General features: G+C 41.2%; 1 protein-coding gene across 4 annotated transcripts in view; it reads right to left on the minus strand.

Annotated features, from left to right (window-relative positions):
• The window catches only part of DOCK1 (dedicator of cytokinesis 1), a 620,618-nt gene that overhangs the window by 449,703 nt on the left and 146,759 nt on the right, over positions 1-24,156 (minus strand). For all 4 annotated transcript variants that reach the window (XM_075000462.1, XM_075000464.1, XM_075000465.1 and 1 more), the window contains 2 exons: positions 13,152-13,222; positions 10,109-10,215 (listed from right to left, as the gene is read on the minus strand). In XM_075000462.1, the coding sequence (XP_074856563.1) occupies positions 10,109-10,215; positions 13,152-13,222 (178 nt within the window). The remainder of the gene's footprint in view (positions 1-10,108; positions 10,216-13,151; positions 13,223-24,156) is intronic.

Raw genomic sequence — 24,156 nt, forward strand, 5'->3', positions numbered from 1 at the left:
AAATCCTACTACTAGAGAACAGTCACAGCTCAATGTTATATAGGTAGTCACCGACTTACACACACATCGACTTACAACCATTTGTACTTACAACCAACCTCCAGCTCACCGCCCCCACGAGCCCCAGCTCACCTCCAGTGGGGGGGCTCCAGCCGCATGGCTGGGGCTCGGCTCGAACCCCCCCGCACACCCAGGCTTCAACCCCTGCCACCTGGCCCCAACCCCCCACCAGCCTCTGTGTGGCTCCAGATAGCATGAATGGGGCTCTAACCTGCCCCCTGCTCAAGCACCCCACCCCAGTACACCCCTATTCAACCCCCCTCCTGTCTGGCTCAACCCCCCTGTGGCCCCAGCTCACCTCCCCCTGCATGGGGCTCTGGCTCCCAGCCCCCCTCCACTCAACCCCCTGCCCAGCTTGACCACTCCCTCCCACGGCCCCAGCTCACACCCTACCACCCTGTGCTTGGAGCTCCAGCTGTCAGCCACTGCCAGCGTCCACCAGGGCTCAATCCACCCCTGCCCAAGTTCACCCCATTCAACTCCCCCTCAATCCTCCCCGGCACGTGGAGCTCCGGCTTCAACCTCTGCCTGGGTCTCCCACCCCTGGTGCGCAGGGCTCCAGCTCCAAACTCCCTACCCACCACTCCTGCAGCCCCAGCTCCAAACTTCTGGCCAGACTCAACCCCCTGCAAGCCTCAGCTCTACTGCACCTTCCCACCACCCCTGCTGCCCTAACCCACCCCAGACTTAACCCCCCTGCCCCCTCCCAGGGCCCCAACCCAAGCCCTCCTCGACTTACTCGAAATTCAAGGTACGCAAGGGTTACATGGAATGCAACCCTCGCGTACCTCAAGGGATTACAGTAAAAGGGTATTTCTGACTTATGACCAAATCAAGTTACAACCAGGTGTTCGGAATGTGACCCGTTGGTTAAGTCAGGGACTAGATGTATCTGCAAAGCAAGTGGAAAACTAAAACCCACATTTATATCACCCTTGAGTGAGTTGCTGGGAGCTGAGACTGATCAATAGAGAAGGTAAGCAAGCTTATTTTGAGGGACAAGGAAAAACCACCTGATTGATTTGTCATATCCTATTTGAAATTATAACCTTCTATACAGAGAGCTGGCTCCTTTCAAACAGCAATGATGACTTGACAATATTTCTCAGTCATCACATCAGTGAATATCTGCCTTCTTAAGAACCAAGCTGTGGGTAAATGAACTGTGTAGTCTGTAAATCTTGCAGGTTATATAGCATGAAGGTAACATAAGGAGTCCAGAATGTTTCAGATGCACTGTCAATCAGGATCAAATCACACACACACAAAGGTTTGCAAAGAAGATGACTCTGCTATTGCGTTTGGCCTTAGCATACTGTATATTCAAAGGCGTCATTGAAAAGAAATGTTATTCACTCCCACATTTGCACTTGTATGGAATAGTAACATTAGTTTATTATAGTTCTGCTATTTGGAGGTTTTCTACCCAGACATGATAGCTTTCTTAGGCAAATAAAGTACATTATAATCACAGTGATCACCATGAGATCTTTCTAGGACCTGTAGGTACTCTCTACCTAATTATGGAGGGGAGGAGCAGAAAAAACGCTGCACAGGAATAACTCTACAGTTTGAAGCTTATTTTCCAGCAGTCATGAAAGTAATAAATATCATGAAGTAAGAAAATGGAAATTGTGGTTTTGATGCATTGGGAAATATAAACATAAAAAGCATTTGACAATGGTAGAAAATGCAGTGCTTAGATTGTGAGTGATTTCTGTATCAACAAACATTTCCCCTTTCAGCATTCAAGGAGCAGACCTAATATTTGTGCTGTGAGGCGAAAGTCATTACCTTTGGATTACAAATTCAATTCTGCACATAGCATACATCACAGAGCTGGTTGAAAACATGGTGATAAAAGTTTTTTTTCCCCACAACCTGGCCAAAAATGCCAATTTGTTAAGAAGGTTTCTCAGTTCCAAGATGGAACTAAACATTTTTAAATGTCTCTGGCTTCAATCCACATTAGAATGAAAATAATTTTCAAAACCGGTTCTTCCCCGGAAAACCAAATGTTTTCTAGCCAGTCCTAATTACAGGCAGTATGACCCATAAGTAGTGATCCAAAGATAATTTCAGACAAAATTATAATATGTTAAGAAAAGTAGGTGATTCGTTCAGTGTATCCTTCCTACAAATACTGAAATTACTGAATACTGGAATACTCCATGAATCTTATTCTCCATATTTTATCATCTATGTTTAAACTATCAAAAACTAAAGAATAGCAAAAGTGAATCTTTACCAAATGGCCTATCACATGCACCTTCCAACAATGATTAATGAATAACCTGGATAAATCTATCGTCTATAACATTACTCTCCTGTTCAAAATCCAGCACTGAAGATAGCTCATAAGTATGATACACAATGATTACAGAGAAAAATAATTCGACATCTGTTCTTCCCCTGCTGCACAGGTCTAACCCACATTGATTAATGTCAGAGTAATATGAACTGAGAATAAAACATTAATCTTTATAAGAGGACACTCAACAGGCATTATCAGCTTATGAATATACAAACGAATGCTTCACCACAACGACATGGGGACTTTGCGACAGCAAACTGCATGTACATTAATGAATTTGTCAGTTTAAAGCATTTATTTTTATGAATAATGAGTAGGGTTTTTTAATTTTTTGTTTAGTCCCATTAAACAAATGATCCATAAAGTGATGTTAAATAACTCTGCTCCCATTACATCGCACTGAGAAAAAGATTAACATTTTTTATTAGAATTAAATGTAAATGGTGTATGCTTTCTATTAAACTTTTATGGGCAAACAATTTTCTAATAGAGAAATCACTTGATTTTTCAGCTAAGAATGCAGAATGCACATAATTCAGTTGACACTTGGCTTTGTTTTACACAGAAATACCTGAAATGGTTATACCATGACAAGGCAAATAAATCATTAGTATAAAACCAAATCTTGGAGTTTGACTTACATATTTTATGTAATTAACATTCATAACAAAAATAAAATGTGTTTATAGTTTAAAGCATCCATTAGGTTATTGGAAAACCTAGTGTATATGCAGCACCAGACCCTGCCAAATGAAATAACTACAAATCCTGCAGACTTATCACCATTACTATAATAGTGTACCCTAAAACATACCTTTTCAAGATCTGTGGTCCTATCACATGTGGTGCACATTTTACAGTGTACCAAATGCCTCAACAATCACGGGAGGGGAGGGGGTAAAATAAGTGCTATGCTCTTGAATGAACTCCCAGAGGAAAATGATAAAAAGACAAAAACATCCTATCATCTGTGGGCGGACACTTTTCTCAGAATGATCATTCCATATTGACTTCTCATTCCTCATCTTCAAAGGAAACCTATACAACATTTGCAAAAGATGTGTTTTGGGAACTTAAATTCATATCTCTCCCATACACTAAAAATACTGGACTTAACAGACACTGCTTTTGTGGCTCATTACAAAAATATGTAACAAATCATGCTGCTGACTAATCCTCCTTTTTCCTACAACTGCAGAGGTACTAACTGTAACACTTTGTTTTAAGTGGTTTCATACAACATGTATAAACCCCTTATGCTTAATCATCTATACCACCTTTGATTTATCTTGGACCCTCTGGTTACCTTCCCCAGATCTGAGGGAGAACTCTATGAAGCTCAAAATCTTATACTTTCCACCTACAGAAGATGGCCCAATAAAATATATTCTCTCACTCACCTTGTCTATTTCAGTGGTATTACTCAAGTTAGGGTTGTACCCAAGTACCTGGCTGAATCAGGATTTTAACTTCTAAATATCAACATAGTACTGGGTAAAATTAGATTTCAAAATGCCTTACAAAGAAAGAAAGCAGCATCCCAGTTTTTAGAAATGACAGATGGGATTTTTGAAGGAATTAGTAGAAGTTGGGTGACTAATTCCCTTGAATTCAAAAGGGATTTAGGCCCTTAACCTACTTACCTTTTCTAGAAAATCTCTACCAAATCAAAGAGATATAAATTATCTAGTTCAAAATGACTTAACATGTCCCCAATCTCAGGCCCACACTTTATTCCTATTGACCATGCTATTTACAATATTAGTATATCAAAAATTACAAAAACAAAACCAGAAATCCTCTAGAATACCACAAAGGAAGTGGGAGATTATCAGACTCTAGATCTTGAATAAATCTTGTAAATCCAACAGAACACAGCTGGATCGTGTTTGCGATATTATTCCAAGACAATAATGTTGTGTCAAATACACTAAAACATCTCCAACAACAAAACTGTGACCAAATAAAATTTTTTCAACGTCCTTACTGTAATTGTTCTGTCAAATCAGACTGGACAAATCAAGGTAGAAGCAAATTAAATACGATTCCTCTGTGAGAAGAGAGAAAAGTTTAGTCATTTCTCAAGAGCTTTGTCCATGTCAAAGACCAAGTTAATTAGTAGCTTGGTTTCCCTCATCCCCACAAAGAAAATCTAATTTAGCTATTAAACTTCAGAAAAATGAGTATCTAAGCAAGGATATAAAATTAGCAGGACACCTAACAACTAAAATAGAAATACAACAAAGACTTTGGAACTCAGCAACTATGACTGTTGGAGTTGAAAGTTTTCTTCTCTTTTAACTTTGAATTTTAGGCTTAACAATGTAGCAATGTAAGGTAATGTATTAACACGTCATATCTATTGATTTTATTGATTAAGTTCCTTAATTGAATATGTCTCTTTGTTTTAGTTGAGTGAGTTTAGTATGTAAAAAGACAAGAGTTTTGATATTATGCCTATTTTAAGGCGGGAGGGGTAGCTCAGTGGTCTGAGTATTAGTATGCTTAAACCCAGAGTTGTGAGCTCAATCCTTGAAGGGGCTGTTTAGGGATTGGGGCAAATAGATGTCAGAGATGGTGCTTGGGCCTGACAAGAGGGCAGAGGATTGGATTAGATGACCTCCCAAGGTCCCCTCCAGTTCTAGGAGACGTGTACCTCCAATTATACATTTTTTTAAATAAGATTGCAGGGTGATGTTGAAGGCTAAAGCCTTAATTCTTTGATTTACAACACCTTTTATTCTGCTTTTCTCTAAGAGTCCTTGTAAGTATTGTTTACTTGTGCAAGTGGTACATCTGTGTTGAGATAAAGGTGCAAAGGTTATACCCAGTGCCAGATGGCCAAGAGAGGAGGGGCAAAGCATGGGTGAAGACAGTCTTCATAGCATCAGAGAAGGACCATCAGTGCATACCCCTGGTCAAGAAATGATTGTATTGGCAGACTGATGACTCTAAAGCATGGAGCAGGCACCCTTGAGGACAACTGACTGCAGGATGAGCCTTTCGGAGATGTTTTGAGAATGACTGGTATCGAAAAGATAACACACCAGTCACAGACTGACACAGCAAACTTCAACAGAGGAAAGGATTATAAAAGCAGGGTGCTTTGCCATGGGACTTTGGGTTTGTCTTGCCACCAACTCCAGGACAGCATCAGACTGCGACCAACAAGGCCCTGCTCCCCCTCTGTGATAAATCTAGCTGGCCACTAGATTGATCCTGTCTGTGGAATGGTAACTAACATGGTTTGTCAGGACTGTGCGCATGGTGTGTGTATGCATGTGTGACTGAAAGGCATATGCTGCTGTTATATTCTCAATAAATGCGGCATACTGCCTTTGCCCCAGAAAAGATCTCGTGTGCTTCGTTTACAGCATAACAACATGGTGACACACCTTCCATAAACTGTGCTAAGATCAGAGACTCTCCTATGTCCTCTGGAACCATCAAATGGTAACACTGTCAACAAAATTGGGCTAAGGTCCATCAAACAACCTTATTATTAGTATTAAATTAGAATCCAAAATGTGCTAGGCCTTTTCCGAATACATATATAAAAACAGTCCCTGTCCCAAAGAATCTACAGTCCAACAGCAGCTGTGACACGTAACGGCTACTATATGTTGTGGGTGGAGGAGTGGGGAAAAAGAGAAGAAAACTGGAAGATGAGAGTTACAGAAATAAAGTCATTATGTTATTTATAGCTAAACACATTTTATAGCCAGACTTCATGCATGTCTAAAGCTAAACATACATGGAACCCAACTCATTCAAATCATCTTATAATGAGACATGACTGCTTACTCACCCCTCTCATCACCATAGCCACCCTCAGCATTCCCTCAGTCCATCACCCTCATCTTTGTCCACCATTCATCCCCTCATATTTCACATCCCTTCTTCCCACTCTACCCAAATACTCTTATTGTCACTTCTCATAATGTCAATGTCAGTCAGTTACATGGTACATACCGCATAGAATCACGGAAGATTAGGGTGGGAAAAGACCTCATGAGATCATCTAGTTCAAGACCCTGCTCAATGAAGGACCAACCCCAACCCAGCGAGGGCTTAGTTAAGCTGGGCCTTATAAACTTCTAAAAATGGAGATTCTACCACCTCTCTAGGTAACCCATTCCAGTGCTTCCCTGCCCCCCTAGTGAAATAGTTTTCCTTAATATCCAACCTAGGCCTCCCCCACTGCAAGTTGCCACCACTGCTTTTTGTTATGTCACCACTGAGAACAGTCTTGCTCCATCCTCTTTGGAACTCCTCTTCACGTTGTTGAAGGCTGCTATAAAACCCTCCCCACTGCTTCTCTTCTGAAGACTCAGTAAGCCCAAATCCCTCAGCCTCTCACCATAAGTTACATGCAATATCCCCCTAATCATTTTGTTGCCCTCCACTGGGCTCTTTCTATAGTGGGCACAGTACTCTAGATGCAGCCTCACCAATGGCCAATGGAAGGAAATAATTGCTTCATGTGATCTGTTGGCAATAAGCCTACTAATGCAGCCCAGTATGCTGTTAGCCTTCTTGCCAAACAGGGCATATTGCTTACTGATATCAAGCCTCCCCGCCACTGTATTCCACAGATGCTTTTCTCAGAACTTCCACTTGCCCTGCCAGTCATTGTTCCCTCTCCCTTCCCCCAGAGCGCATGGGATTCTTCTGTCCTAAGCACAGGACTGTGCACTTGTCCTTTGTGAACCTAACCATACTTTTCGGCCCAATCTTGCACTTTGTCTAGCTCACTCTGGACCCTGTCCCTATCTTCCAGCATATCCATCTCTTCTTCCAGCTTAATGTCATCTATGAACTTGCTAATCCTCCACATCATTTCTGACCATAAGAAAGCTCGAGGGCTTTGAAAGCTGCTTCTACTCCTCCCCTTATGCAACTGACTAAGGAGTCTGCTTTATGTCTCTTGCTGTTAGACACCAGCATGAGGAGGTTATCAAAGATGATCAGTAACATAACAGGAAAATGTCAGGTTACAATTATTTCTTAGGAGCCCAGAAATCATAAAGACCCTGCTGAATTGCTCAGCTTATGCAATTGCTGGCTTGTTCAGAGTAGCATTCTGTCAACCTCATCAACTGAGCTTATGAAGCACGTAATATCATAGCCCTACGTGTGTAAGCAGAAGATGGCACCACTGAACCCCTCTCCATGCAGCTCTGCTGGTGCAGCACTTTTAGCTGCTGGTAAGGTAGGTTCTGACTCACATTATCCATCTCATTATCTGTCCAGAGTCTCCTGAAGTGTGAGGCTTAAGTCAGTACCTTTAACATAGCTCATTGGTCCGAGATGGCATATCACACTTATTTCAATTTTAGGTATACACAAGCACAATGTGAATGTAAGAAGTGTTATGCATATATTCACATGCTTCCCTGCTTTCACAAAATTATTTTAGCTCACTACATAACCTTATAATAATTTGTACCCTTTAATTTCCTTTATATATGATAATGTAACAGAGAGGGAGCTGTGCTAGTCTATATACTATCAAAACAAAAAGCAGTCAAGTCTTTAAAGTGCTATTTGACTGCTTTTTGTTTTGATTTATATATGATAGTGTATTTTGCATTCAAGTTGTTCCATTTTGACCCTTCTTGAATTTTCCAGACAGTTTCTTATCTCCAGTATACCCATTCCAGCATGTGCTTGCCAGTCAGCTTAATATGAAAGATATATGTAATTTATTTTATTAGCCATCTGCTAAATTTGCCTCCTAATACATTAATGATCTGTGAACCACTGGGAGTCATTACTTTCAGGCAGACACTCTGCATGTGAAAGCAAACATACCACTTCAGAATATCTGCGCACATGCAGACACTGGGTTTAACTAATCAGTTTATTAAAAAAAAATCAAAACTGGAAAAGCATTACCACATGCATTTAGAACTACACTTTCATAGTATGATGATACAGAGTACATTTGATTCAGATAACTACAGAACACCCAGGTGCAGAGGGTACTTGCACATTTTAAGGAGCAGCACCTGTTCAGCAGTCCTTTCAGAATGTTGGGTTTTAAGAACTAATGCACTATGCTTGGGTTCTTTTTTTTTTTCCCCTCTCTTTTAAATCAGTTTCATATTCATCGTATGAATAACTTTTACAACTATTTCCCCTGCAATTTGTACCAAGATCCTTTCCCACAATATTTTAGCATCAAAAGAAATATTTTCAGCATAACCACTAAATACCTGAGAACTATGGGTTAAGAATAGAAATCTACAATATGATTCTAAATAAAACTGTCAATGCTCTTTTGTACTAAGTAGAATACAAACTTTTAAGTTGATTTTGTTTTTTCTGTGCAAGGCTTGGAGGTTTGCCTTTCACACTTTGCAATGAGTGTGTCTATTTGCCATTCCTATTACTTCATGGTCCAATCACTAAATTCAGATGCCATTCATTTTTATTGTGTGTGACCTTTACCTAGATGTAAAATCCACAGTAGATAAAAAGGACCAAACCTTCTAGAAAGTTTCCAATTCCTGACACTAGTTAATTCTCTCACCTAAATGGCTTCTTTTTACAAGCATATCAGACAAAGAAGGAATTATGTTGATTAAATTTGTAATATTTTGTTACCCAGATAAGGGATACATTAGAAGACATACAGTCATGGAATGTAAACAAAAATGAATGATCAGTTTACTAAAATTCCCTTAAATAATCAAGACTGACCATAGTTTTTAAAATTGCAAATAACTTTTTCTTCATTCATTTTGTCATAGTTTGATATAAAGCAAAAAGCAAAATTTGACTCCTAATTTGTATAACCCATTTTATTTTATGGTCGATATACACACATACCAAAATAAGTCTGTCTGCTTGCAAACACTTTAGATTGACATTTAAAAGCAAAAATTATTTTTGCTGCTCAGTTACACTTTCATGAATACAGCTTTTATTACTATTAAGATCTGTAAAGCTTTTAAAAAGGAACCCATCAAATCTAAATTTTGACACCAAATGATTTAGTAGTTTCCTTCTACTCTACCCTGGTTAAATTCATTCGCACTTCTTGGGCACTACAAAACATCTAAAGGAAGAGGGGACTTCATCACTCTCCTCAGCCCACAGGAGCTTGGACAAGTTGAAGACACTACTGGGAAGAAAGGAGAGGGCAACACTACATTAACTTATGTCAGGAAGCAACAATTCTCCCTAATACAGCCATTTAGAAAGAAAGGCAATGGTATACAGCAAATGAAAACCTAGATAATCCATGAAATAACTATTTGAACTGGTCTTTCATTGGGCCACTAATTGCAAAGTGAAATGAATACGTGGGTGCGTGGTATAGTGAGAAAGTATTTCATTTGGAATTTGCAGGAGGTATTTTAAAAAAAGTATCAGAAAGGTCGAGTTTTCTCTCTCAAATTTTTCAAAACAAAATTCCATTACACAAATGCAAAATGTGACAACTTCATATTTTAAAAATTACAATCCAAGCCAATTACTTTAGGCATTTAATGCTCTTGTAAATTACACATTACAAGTTTTTGCCTTTATTTCTCATGATCCATCGCCTACATTAACTCTCAATTAGCATTTTCTTACACAGTCTGAACCTGCTTGTCCTTGCAGAGGAACAGTTTTAATTGGCTACAACATTCACTACCTCCTGCAGTGAGAACAAAACTGACACTAGTGGAGAACTTGAGACAACAGATAATATGACAATATAATGATTCCCAGAACTCTGCTTACCATGCTGTGTGAAGAGGTCACTGTGAATGATTTCAATCAAACAGTACAGCTTCTGAATTGTAAGCCGGCTCACTGGAACATTTAGGATGAAATCTGTGAACAGCTTGCTATACACAAATGGGCAATTAAGAAAGGGAATAGGTTAATTTCTCAAAAGTATATGAAAACAATTGTCTATAGCTAGACAGGAAATTGACCAGTTTGTCCAGTAAATATTTGGGGGTGAGGAGTGGAAGGCAGAGGAGGACCAAGCCCTTCTCTATATAGAGAAGACGTGCAGAAAGCAATTCAGAGTTCAGTAGTTCAAATTACTTTAGCCAACAAAGTAGAAGCTGTATTATCTGGCACTCCCAGGGAACTGGGGGGTGCTGGATAATGAAATGTTCCAAATTTTGGAGCGGGGCTGGAAGACCTGCTGCTGCTATCACCAGCCAGACAGCTGGCCCCGTAGCCATTGGCTCCAGCCACGCAGCTGGCTCTGGACCCCACTGTCACCAGTGGACAGAAGGCCCCCATACCAGTTGGACAGCTGGCCCTGCAGTCATAGGCCACAGCTGGGCAGCAATCAGCCCTGCTCCACTTGAGCAGGAGCCAGTTAATTGAGCGTGCTGCTTATCCAAATTCCAAATAATCCGTCTTTTGCTGTATATTTAGTTCTACTCCTCACTTTCTTCCCTTGCTCTACTACAGAAGAACAAGGCTGTATATGTGTATTTCAACACTGAATTGAGGCACAAAGGCAATGCATATAGACCAGCCATTGGCAACCAAGGCTAGTAAGTAGGCCACTTGAGTGGCCCTATTTGTCTCAGTGAACTGCACGACCACCAAAATAAGATTAAATGCATTAATACATTGTTTGCTGAATATTTCAAAACAAGTAGAAACACTTTAATCATTCATATATTAATAGAACTGTCATCAACTTCAAATAATAGCAAAAGAAACATTTACACTTACAGTGTCAAATCCCTGCCCGTGCCTCTTTCCTTTTCCCGCTGCCCTCCCAGCACTTCTGGAGTGACATGAATTGGCTGATTCATGCCCTGTCCCCACACCTATCAGCACGTAAGAGCTTGAACAGCTCAGGAAAGCAGGAGTAAATAAGTGATGTGCTCCCAGTGCATGAGAGGAGAGGGGGAGGGGAACAGAGAGGAGGTGCATGAGCCTCACATGGAACCCCAAGGTGCCACATGCAGCCCCTGAGCCACAGGTTGCCCATCACTGTCATAGACAATTAAAACATAAATATGATTTATTTTAAATGCAAAAGCCGCCAATTTAGGTTGGAGAAGAAGCATGATAGTAAGGATCCTTATACAAGCTATTTTGATTTCCACGGTAGGGACAGATCTGAGATTGCAGCAGAAAAAGTAATAGGCTTTGGGACCAGGAGGGACCATTAAAATCATTGGCTTACAATCGGCATACCAGAGGTCTGTGAACTTGACCCAGTAGTTTGTGCACCAAGTCCTGTAACTTGTGGCTGAGCTAATCAAATCTCTTAGAAAGATCTTGATTAAAAGACTTAAAGTAATGGAAATTTAACACCCTTTTGTCCAATTCAGTGCTTTGGCCAATTTCACTTTTGAACAACATTTTTCAATATTTTTTGCTATCATACATCTGTCAAAAATCATTTAGTCTTCGACCTCTATACTCGCAGCTCTAGAGGACCTAATGGGAAATAATATATACAGATGTGCAGAGGACATAAATGAAAAAGTCATACTCTAGCTTGCAGGTGCAATCAAAACTTTCAGCAATAATTATGATTTTTTGTACAGATTATTTCCAAATAAAAATTTAGCTACTGAATTATAGTCTTCTAATTTCTAAGACCCCACGCATTTATTTGTTAAAATTAACTCTGAATTTATTTTTACTAACTCTTGAATGTTCTTCTCTACACTACCTCAATAAAATGGCAGAATATACCATTGTATAAAATGCAGAGGAATGTATGCAACCAAAACATCTGATTACCACAGATCTTTTTTTTCTTTTTACATACCAGAAGTACTACAAAATCCCAGTTATTTGTTTTTTCTGAACAAATTTTCTCCTTTACCTTTCTTTTTTTTTTTTGTAAAAAGGTTGCATAGAGAAATGAGTGCCTTTGCTCTCGTAAAATTTGCATACAAAACCACTGGAGTGCACTTACCTGTACCAAAGCTATCATTATTCAGATCAATTGAGGTGCACAGTAATGCACTAAATCATGACCTGTAAGTCTAATATCAGTCAAATGATTTACAATTTTTGGCATCTCAGATGATCTTTACAAGATAGGCTTGGAAATTTGTCAATAAAAAATAAACTTCTCTTCCACACATTTTATTTCAGAATAAAAATGTTTATGTATAATCCTGATCAAAATTCTTTGTGCCATCTGGGTTCAAAGGTCAGTAACAGAGTATAATTTTTTTGTCTTAGGGCAGAGGCAGAAAACCCTTTTTCTGTAACAGGCCATTGACCCACAGGAGAAAGGAAAAAAAAATTAAACAATCAAGGGCCAAACACAGGTTAAAAAGCAACTGAACTTAGGGGGGCTGTTTTCTTTTAAAACATGAAAGATAACATGTTCAACTCAGGCACCAAGAGACAGGGAGGCACTGAGGCTCAGGACTCCTCCCCCATGGTGGGGTGACTCAGCACTCAAAGTCTCAGCCCCACAGGAGGGCAGACACTCGGAGCTCCACCCCCCCCGTGGCAAGCCGAGATGGTGCATATGGCTCCTGACCCAGGGGGATGGATGGGGCAAGACTCAGAGCTTCATGCCTACAACAGAGCATGCCAGTGCTCACAGTGTCAGCCTTGCAGGGGAGAACTGAGGTTTGCTGCACATCAAATGAAATTAAGCAAAGGTTCAGATCCAGCTCGTGGGCCATAGATACCCCATCCCTGTCCTAGAGATTCAAGTTAGCAATAAAAATGCAGATAAAATATTATGAATTAAATAATTATACCCAAATTCAAACACAAAAATGTAGCTCTAGACAATAGGAAGTACACAGAACATTACTTTATTAATATTACTTACCTAAGTTCTTTTGGATCAAATACCAATTTCACATCATTGACAATAGTTGGCAAGTATTTAAGTGCAGACCCCTAAAAGTTAAAGACAAAACAATGAGTTTAGTGTGAACACCAGTTTGACAGTTACCACAAGTTAAAGTCTCTCATGGAAAGGGGGAGAGCTTGAAAATAAGAGTTCTACAACATTACAAGATGGACCATCTAAACAGAAACGTACTTGAATTAGAAAAGGCAAATTCCTCTTACCACCATATGTTGAAATGCTTCCCTCTCAAAAGTAGCAATCGATTGAGAGATTTGCCAGTGGAAAAAATAATGAAAAAAAATTAGGGAAACTACATGAAGTCCCTCAAATCTGCAGAAATCTAGAGGCATCATTAGCCAAGTAAGCTGTATCAATTGGATCACCCTTGTCCCCATTTGACAACACTGTTCAGCTATACTGAAAAGGACAAGACACACTTCATAGGGATCTAACTTTATTAGATACGTGGGACTACCCCTCAGATAAACGTGTAATAAGAAGGAACATATTTATGTATTTATAGATCTGTGTGTCTCTTCTGCTCATGCAGAGGGGTAGTTAGAAATGCATTTACAGAGACCACGTTACTTGATTACACAGTAACACTTCCAAGAAAGGGGTAAACTATAAGCCAAATACCCAAAAGAAGTTCTGAGAAAGGATATTCTAAAATTACTGAGAAAACTTGATGGATTCAATATATCAACACCCTCCCAGGCCCCTTTTCCTCCTGTTCTTAGCCACAGAGCCTGTGCCTTGGTATGAGCGAGATGTGAAAGTATGTGTAGTAAAAGCCAAGGGCAAGAGACCAATCTCTTTCTTCCAGGGCTAGGATGATTGCTGATAGGATGACCAACTTGAATTTCTATGTTTTGACTCATCTACTAAACATTTTGCGTCTCCAGCCTCCCTCTTTCTTTGGTAGCAAGAATTAACAATAGAAGCCTTTGCTCCTGAAATGTATGGGAACAGGCTCTATAGCTCCCATGGTGAGGAGATGGGTCAACTCTTGAAATAACAGACTCTCCTGAGAAGGTTCCCTGACAAGAGGATAGAAGACAGAAGTAAATGGCATATCTAGTCTTGACATTTTCAAGTACCCACTTGTTAGAGGTTATCCATCTGGAATAAATTGCCCAAGGAGGTTGTGGAATCTCCATAACTGGAGATATTTAAGAGCAGGTTAGACAGACACCTATCAGGGATGATCTAGAGACCCTAGACGGTGCTTGGTTCTGCCGTGAGGACAGGGAACTGGACTCGATGAACTCTTGAGGTCCCTTCAAGTTCTACTGTTCTATAAGTCTCTGATTCTCAGGTGATGGAAGAATTGAGTAAGGTTGTCTCTGAAAGGCAGAATGGGGCTGCCCAGAATGTGCTGGAAAGAAGTGTGTTCTACCAGTGCCTCAACTAACACCTCAAAATGTCTGCTTTGACATTAAGGACTGAGTGGAAGATTATTGCTTATACTTAGAGAATTTTGATTTCTCTCTCTGCAGGTCACAATCTCCGCAACAGGTACTGAGATGCATGCTCTGGTGATCACAGTTTCAGCTGCAGCTGAGAGTCATATCTCCTCTGGTAGACCAATATGTATACCCCCAAGGATCAAAGAATCACCTGAGAATTCTTCAGCATGTGACAAAACACACATGTATTCGTGGAGAACAACTTCATTCCCTCAAAGGGGAGATTCTCTACTGTAATTTGAACCTCCTCAGAGAAGCTGTATAAATAGTATCAAGAGGACCTGCTCACCACCACAGCCACGGAAACTGAGCATGCTGCTGTCTGTTTTGTCTAGAGTTACCACATATCTGAACTTTCAAAAAAGAGGACACCCCTGAAAGGGAGCATATCTGTATCAGTATCTACCAAATCATGTTGTATTAATGTGCCTGAACGTTCAAATATGGTAACCCTAGTTTTATCTGATGTTGCAAGTGTACACAGGGAGAGTTGCTTTCACCGACAGCTGACCCTCACTAATTACGATCATGACATGGATCATGTAAGTGTCAGAGAATTGGACAATAAATCAATTTAAACAGTACTATTTGGCCAACAAGACCTGGTAATTTGCTGCCAGTAACTGAAGTGTGGTTGAAGAATAGGCTTTCCTGATGAACAGGTCCAAGAGACTCCTGTCTCAGTCATATAGGTTGGATTTAAATTGGTACTAGTGACCTCTAGAATTAACTGCATCTTGGATGATGGAATTTGGGGTGGATGGGAAACAAAAATTCCATGAGCTTGGTGGGCTCACAGTACATTTTGTCAGTCCAATTCTGTATCTGTGGAATAGAAACAGCATTCTGTAATATGACCCTACCAGGGTCTAGGAAGGCCTCGTTAATTGGGAGGGCAGCTCTGGCAGAGCTGAAAGACTAGAAACATCCACCAATGGAGATCCATCAACTACATGAAACAACTCACCCAGATCCAGACAGACATCATCTTTTTCTCCATATGCAAGAAAATGGACATTGTACACAAGAGACTGACAGTGAAAAACCCATTACAATCAACGTACTACACCGACTACAGACAGCATCTACGTCACATGCTCTGTGAGAAACTGAAGAATCACTTGATCAAAATTCTTTACAATAAACAAAAGATGATTAAAAATCAACTCTCTGAACTTGATATTCTAATCAACACTTAGGCATCCACGCAAGCCCCCACAGAACAAGGCTTTACTTGTACTACACAAGAAATCTATAAAACACATTTCCACTTCCTACAAAAAAGAAAAGAGAATAAATTTTCTAAATTACTTCACACCTCAGGATACTACAACTACAACGACAGCTCCACTAACAATTTTGTTAACCTTCCTAGCTACCAACTCAGCCCAGAAGAAGAGTCTCTCTTATCACGGGGTCTTTCCTTCTGCCCTATTTCTTCCACAAACTTAATACAATTCTGTGGTGACCTTGAAGCCTTCTTCCACCGCCTCCATCTGAAGGAATTCTTCCAACACAACTATGAACAACAGTTTGAATCTCTCAACCCCGCCCCCCAGCCCCACCAACACCAAAAGGAAAAGAACTCTATGTGGACTCCCCCTGATGGCCATAGTGAAAGTCTGGATTTCTACGTGCAATGCTTCCACAACCGTGCTCAGACTCTCATTATACGCAAACAATGCCAAATGAGACACAATCTCAACTATGCTGAACGCTATGCTGTCCAGAGTGTCAAAAATAACCCAGACATTATAATCAAACCAGCTGACCAAGGGGGTGCTGTTGTCATCACAAATAAGTCAGACTATGAACAGGAGGCAGCCAGACAACTCTCCAACACCACATTTTACAGACCTCTCTCCGCTGATCCCACTTTGGAATTCCAAAGGAAATTACAACTACTACTTAAGGAACTCCCTGCTGCTACTCGTAACCTCATTCACTCAGACACACCATCTGAGCCGCAGCCTGGATTATTCTATTTACTTCCCAAAATCCACAAACCTGGAAACCCCAGACGCTCTATCATTTCGAGTATTGGCGCTCTTACCACCGGACTATCCAGTTATGTGGACTTCCTCCTCAAACCCTATGCCACCAACACTCCCAGCTATCTCTAAGACACCGCTGACTTCCTGAGGAAATTACAAAACATCGGAAAAGTTCCTGACAACACCATCCTTGCCACCATGGACATAGAGGCTCTGTACACTAATATTCCACACGAAGATGGATTACAAGCGATCAGGAATACCATCCCTGATGTCACCACAGCCAATCTGGTGTCTGACCGCTGTCACTTTGTTCTCAACTACAATTATTTCCGTTTAGGGGTCAATTTATACCTCCAGATTAGTGGAGCTTCTATGGGCACCCACGTGGCCACACAATATGCTAATATATTTTTGGCGGACCTGGAACAACAATTCCTCAGCTTTCATCCCCTATTACCCCTCCTCTACTGAAGATACATTGATGACATCTTTATGATTTGGACCCATGGTATGGAGTCTCTAGAAAAATTCCACAGGGACTTTAAGAATCTGCACTCCACCATCAACTTATGCCTCGATTACTCCACGCGAGAGATACATTTCCTGGACACTACAGTACAAATCAAGGATGGCCTAATCAATACCACACTCTACTGGAAACCCACTGATCGCTATACTTACCTACACACTTCTAGCTTCCATCCTGCACAAATAACTAGATCTATTGTTTACAATCAAGCCCTTAGGTACAATCGCATTTGCTCTGATCCTACTGACAGAGACCGAAAACTACAAGATCTTTACCAAATATTCATAAACCTGAATTACCCATCAGGAGAAATAAAAAAAAAAAAAAAAAAAAATTGACAGGGCCAGACGAATACCCAGAGACCAGCTACTCCAAGATAGGCCCAAAAAAGCCAAGAACAGAACACCACTGGTCATCACCTACAGCCCCCAACTCAAACCACTGCAACAAATTATTAAAGACCTACAACCTATCCTTAATTGGGATGCCACACAGGCCTGTTCTCTCTTACAGACAACCTCCTAACCTTATGAGGATTCTCACCAACAGCCACAATCTATACCACAGGTATACCAGTCCTGGGACTTTTCCTTGCAACAAAGCCTGCTGCCAGCTTTGTCCACATATCTATTCTGAAGATACCATTACTGGACCTAACCAGGTTAGTCACAGAATCACAGGCACATTCTCATGTTTCTCAACTAACATCATATAAGCCATCATGTGCCAATAATGCCCAGATGCTTTGTATATCGGACAGACTTCAAACTCTCTCAGACAAAGAGCTAATGGGCACAAAACAGACATCAAAACACTCCGGATTCACAAACCATTTAGTCTACATTTTAATGGAGTGAGCCATTCTGTTAATGACTTAAGAGTTTGCCTCTTACTGAAGAATTTTCATTCTGCTTTGGAAAGAGAGACTGCTGAACTCTCCTTCATATTCAAATTCGACACATTAACACATGGTTTGAACCAGGATGCAAATTTTCTGGGACACTATAGGGGCTCTTTTGCATACACGGCTTAATCTAATTCTTGACTCCCCCGCCCCTCTGCTCTCTGACTTGCTCACCTTGATAATTTTTTTCTGATTTGTCAACCTTGATTACTGTTTTTGGTTCTCTGTGCCTTAAATATTGAGTCTGTTCGGGTATGGCTATGGTCTGAAGAAGTGGGTCTGGCCCACGAAAGCTCAACTAATAAATTATTTTGTTAGTCTTTAAAGTGCTACTTCACTGCTTTTTTGCTTTGATAGAAATATCCACCAATTTGTGATGGTGCTCAGTTACTTCAGGCAGCTGCACTTACATCACCTCAGCCATTCCTTTGGGAGTAGGTTCTGGAATGATTTAAAGTCATCTGCCATGGATGGCAGAAGGGGCATCACTGCTTCAATCTCTTTTTTTTTTTTAAACTGTTCACATTCCTTTCCCTCCCCCACCCCCCCCTCCAATGGTTCAGTAGGGTTATATACCAGTGTTACCTGTAAACTGCACACTTACGCAGCCACTCAGGAGAGATTAAAATGCCGCCCAGCTGAGTAGCAGAGCACCCACAACTATGCTTTTTATTTCTACTGCTGGTGCACATTTGCACATAACTCAGTGCACATAAAAATTATCCTGCACATGGATGAAAAGAAGGAATATTGTCCAACAACTCTGAATCCATTGGGGAAAGAAGGTGCTTTCTTGCCTGTTGGTACTCTAAGTTAGGGACATGTGAGTCTTGTTGCCCTGGGTTTGCCACAGGCCAGTGGAGGCAAGGAGCTGGCAGTAAAACTGTGACGACCAGTTTACACAATAGGAATCTGAGTTCAAAGAAGAGAAAAGTGGTGCAGGGCATGGGGATGCCACTGTGTTCACTGCTCCTGGAAAGCTCAGTGCCAGAGCCCAGGTACCAAGAAGCGGCGAGTCCAGTACATCAGAAGCTGTGTCTACACGTGCACGCTACTTCGAAGTAGCGGCACTAACTTCGAAATAGCGCCCGTTGCGGCTACATGCGTCGGGCGCTATTTCGAAGTTAACTTCGACGTTAGGCGGTGAGACGTCGAAGTCGCTAACCTCATGAGGGGATCGGAATAGCGACCTACTTCGACATTCAACGTCGAAGTAGGGACCGTGTAGACGATCCGCGTCCCGCAACGTCGAAATTGCCGGGTCCTCCATGGCGGCCATCAGCTGGGGGGTTGAGAGATGCTCTCTCTCCAGCCCCTGCAGGGATCTATGGTCACCGTGGGCAGCAGCCCTTAGCCCAGGGCTTCTGGCTGCTGCTGCCGCAGCTGGGGATCCATGCTGCATGCACAGGGTCTGCAACCAGTTGTCGGCTCTGTGTATCTTGTGTTGTTTAGTGCAACTGTGTCTGGGAGGGGCCCTTTAAGGGAGCGGCTTGCTGTTGAGTCCGCCCTGTGACCCTGTCTGCAGCTGTGCCTCGCACCCTTATTTCGATGTGTGCTACTTTGGCGTGTAGATGTACCCTCGCAGCGCCTATTTCGATGTGGTGCCGTGCAACGTCGAAGTTGAACATCAACGTTACCAGCCCTGGAGGACGTGTAGACGTTATTCATCGAAATAGCCTATTTCGATGTTGGCTTCACGTGTAGACGTAGCCAGAGAGTGGTTAAGTCCAATGTGCACCTATAGTCCATTGGTGCGAGTGGTACTTGCACTGGTGCCAATACCAACAGAGTCAGAAACATGGACCTGGGTCTCTTGGGCCATGTCTACACTAGCCAAAAACTTCGAAATGGCCATGCAAATGGCCATTTCGAAGTTTACTAATGAAGCACTGAAATACATATTCAGTGCCTCATTAGCATGCGGACGGCCACAGCACTTCGAAATTGACACGGCTCACCTCCGCGCAGCTCATCCAGACAGGGCACCTTTTCAAACGGACCCCGCCTACTTCAAAGTCCCCTTATTCCTATGAGCAGATGGGAATAAGGGGACTTCGAAGTAGGCAGGGTCCTTTCAAAAAGGAGCACTGTCTGAACAAGCCATGAGGCGGCGAGCCGCATCAATTTCTAAGTGCCGCGGCCGCCCGCATGCTAATGAGGCACTGAATATGTATTTCAGTGCTTCATTAGTAAACTTTGAAATGGCCATGTGCATGGCCATTTCGAAGTTTTTGACTAGTGTAGATGTAGCCTTGGTGCCATGAGCATTGGGATTGGTGGTGACAAGCTAGGTGACCCAGTCTTCTCCGGTGAAGAGCTTCTGTGATTCTCACCCCACCCCCTCATACCATAACTTCCTGGTCCATGCCCATTGGATCTTTGCAGGGTCCAACTAAAAACAAATAAGTACTAAAGAGGAAAGAATAAATGACCAGTAAAAAACGGCAAAACGAAAGGAGTTAATCTGTGAATGGACAGCTCTTGGCTCCCTCTCTAGCCTAGGGCGGCTGAGAAGGAACTGAGGAGAGATAGCCTACCCCAGTACAGCTAGCCTCCTGTTCAAAGAGGAGCTATATGAGAGGAACAGATTGTTATTGGAATTCTCCAATTGACTGAGCAGGGATGCAAAAAGAAAAAAAAAAACCCTTACAGTGGAACATCTATAAAAACAGTACTTAAAGAAGGTGGTAAATTGACCTTTCTTCCCTTACCCCTTTAGTCACTGATCTTTGGAAGCTTTGAGCTTTCCCTTCTGGCTCACAATATATTACCTAATACATCCTCACGTTAATGAATTATTTTATGGTTCACATCTTTTTCATGGCACCAAAACTGACAACCACTAATTCTACATAAATCTTAAAGTTATTGCAGCTTCTGTTCCCCCACCCTCTCTGGCCACACACACAGATTAAACATAGGATGGCATCAGATAAGTGACACTTGCTAGTTCCCTTGTCCTTGCAAAATCTCACCATGGCAAAAAATAATTTTTTCACTGTTCAGATAAGAATTAAACATAACTGAATGAGGAAAACACCAAAGCTCACTGGAAAAAATAGGTTCAGATAAGTTGAATTGTACTTTGTGTCAAACAAAACTCTTCCTTCTCACAGGACACAGTATTTCCTTCCTCTTGCTACCTGTATTTTCATGCATCTCCTTCTAACTTGTAAGGTAGATACATAACAAGTACTTACAGCAGGGACTAAGAGAGGATAGATGAGTGCACAGTCAGGGATATCACAGATTCTCTGTCCATCCTACTGACGTCAGATTTTAAAGCGCCCAAAAAGATGACAGATGTCTCACAAAACAAGCATAGATGTGGTATTTGCAGCAGAAAGAGTAAGAATTTAAGTTCAGCCTAACAAGTTGGGTATCTACCAGATAAAGAAAGGGAATGGGTGGAAGAGAATAAATATAGGTTGGGAGAGAGAGGAAGCACATTAGCAAATTCTTGATTCCCATTCACTACCATGATTCCCTAAAATAATAGTCAAGCCAAATTACACTTGACAGAAAATATATGCATTATAGCATACAAACTATTTATCCAATTAGACTGAAAGAAGACTGAATAGCCCATTTTTGACTATCATCAAGTAGCGAAATGTCATTCATTTCAAAATGTTGGCAGGTTCCAAGATTCATTCTCTCTCCCTCTCATGTGCGCACAGGCAAGAGAGAGAGAGATCCGAAAACTATATTACAAGAACCTGAAGATTATAAAACCAAACACTCAAAAGTCAGATGATTCCAATCTCCAGGTTGCCTGTGGAACTTTACTACTGCCTCCTCATGTCAATACATTATCAATAAAGGCCTTCGTTTTCAGTTTTTACCAATTCTGACCTGAAATTTCCCAGGCTTTACAGAAGCTATGATGTGATTTTTACCATTTACCCTTATTTTGAAAGTGCTGGGATCTGCCAGCCCCAGCTTTGCCCTCTGGAAGGAGAGCAGGTAGCTAGATAGCTGCCATCTCTCCAAAAGGAGTGAGAAGTGGGGAGGGGGAAAGGAGGGGTTTATCCACAGGGACGGCCCTGCCACCACAATTCACATTAAAGATCTAGTAAACATGACAAGGAAAGGCAAGACTGTAAAAATTGTTTTAATTTAATCCGGAGAAAAGAAGACTGAGCAGAGACATGATAACAAGGCTTCAAGTATTCAAAAGGTTGCTATAAAGAAAAGGGTGATATATTGTTGTCCGCTCAGATGACAGAGAAGCAGTAATGGGCTTTAATTGCAGTATGGGAGATTTAGGTTTTACATTCGGAAAAAACTTGAACTAGAAGGGTTTCAAGTTCAACTAGAACTTGAATCCCTGTCACTGGGGGGCAGTCTTAATAACAGTTTAGACAAACACCTGCTAGACACTGTCTTGATCACTGGTTCCCAACCTGGGGTCAATGGACAAGTATTCTGGGGGTCCGTGGAAAAAAAAAAGATAAATAAAAATGATCACAGAAAATAAGTTTTAAGTAAATTGCAAAGTTACAGCCAATTATTTTTAAATTAAATGTCTTCCAATATTGTTATTAAATTGCTGTCCAAAAAATCTATGTTGTTGCTTAATTCTTCATTTAATGAAGTATACATATCAGCTACAATTAGCTTTGACGGGGGTCCACTAATGCTTTGGGGGCAGTGGTTTTGGGTCCACATGTGGGAAGTGATTTGGGGGTCTGTGAATAGTTTGGGGGATGATTGAGAGTCTGCACTAGTGAAAAGGTTGGGAAACACTGGTCTAGATAGCACCTGGTCCTTTCTCACTGAAGAGGACTGAACAAGATCACTCCAGGTCCTTTCCAGTCTTAGATTTCTATGAATCTGTGATTAGATTATATACAGATAATGCTCCATACCATCAGCATTCAACACAGTAGAAATGAAATTTTTGTCATGGTAAAATGAGTTGCAATTAAAACCTGTATCCATCTACATTTCAGATTAGAGGTTTTTAAAGTTGAAACGTGCAAATAAGTGATATGTACCCATAAAATTGCAATGTTAATTGTTGAAGCAATTTCCAAACATTTTTTAATTTTGGTAATGAACACAGAAAATTACCAGAAAGTTTACCAGAAACACAATAAAAAGATTGAAAATTAAGGGCTTTAATTGTCAATCCATTTTTAATTACATGATCACATTTTTTCCACAGGACCCATGTTTCATTTCGTGCACAGGATGAACTGCGAGGTGGGAATGAATCAGGAGAGTACAGGGAATAAAACTAAATTTCATAGACCACTGCCTCATTTGTTGCAAAAGTTCATGTGTGTGTGTGCCTTGAATAAGGCCACTGAACAGCACCCTTGAGAATGGGATTCCATTCCTGCTTCTGCCTAAGTTCTCACATGACGTGTGGCAAGTCACTTAAACCAAAACATCACAAGTGGTCACTGGATCACCCTCATTTTCTACAGCTATGTTTACATGGCAGAGCCATTTTGGGATACCAAGGTATCCCAAAATAGCTACTCCATGTCTATGAAATTTAGCTGGTATTTCGAAATACTTTTCAAAATACCGGGCGTGCTATTACGGCATCCCTCTACACCTTGTTGCAGGAGGATTAAGGGATGCCTCAAAACAGTGCAGTATTTTGACAACTGGTGCGTGCAGACAGCGCCAAATGCCAAAATAGCCTATTTCGAAATTAACACCAAATAGCGCAAATTGCCTCCCTTATTTCCGTTTAAGGGCACAATGTAAAGGTAGCCTAAGTGTTCAACCTGAGACATCTGATTTTCAATTTGCAAAGGCACTCACCACTCCTACTGACACCTATGGGACCTCTGTTCTAAACATGTGAAGTGAAATACAATCCCAGGTACTTTGAAAATAAACCAGCCTATGTTTATCAAACTGAGCACCTAAAATTATTTGGCACTTGATACACTTGAGCCTCCATCTCCAGGTGTTCCTTATCTGGGAATACGCATAGTATGGCCCCTTACAGGGGACAGGGGTAGGGCAGTGGAAAGCAGTGCACTCTTCTGCTCCCGCTCTCCCCGAGCTAGGAGAATGACAGCCATGTGACACACTCCACTGGAGGCTTTTCCCCACTACT

This window comes from Carettochelys insculpta, chromosome 7 (assembly GCF_033958435.1).
Source record: "Carettochelys insculpta isolate YL-2023 chromosome 7, ASM3395843v1, whole genome shotgun sequence".
Lineage (NCBI taxonomy): Eukaryota > Metazoa > Chordata > Testudines > Carettochelyidae > Carettochelys > Carettochelys insculpta.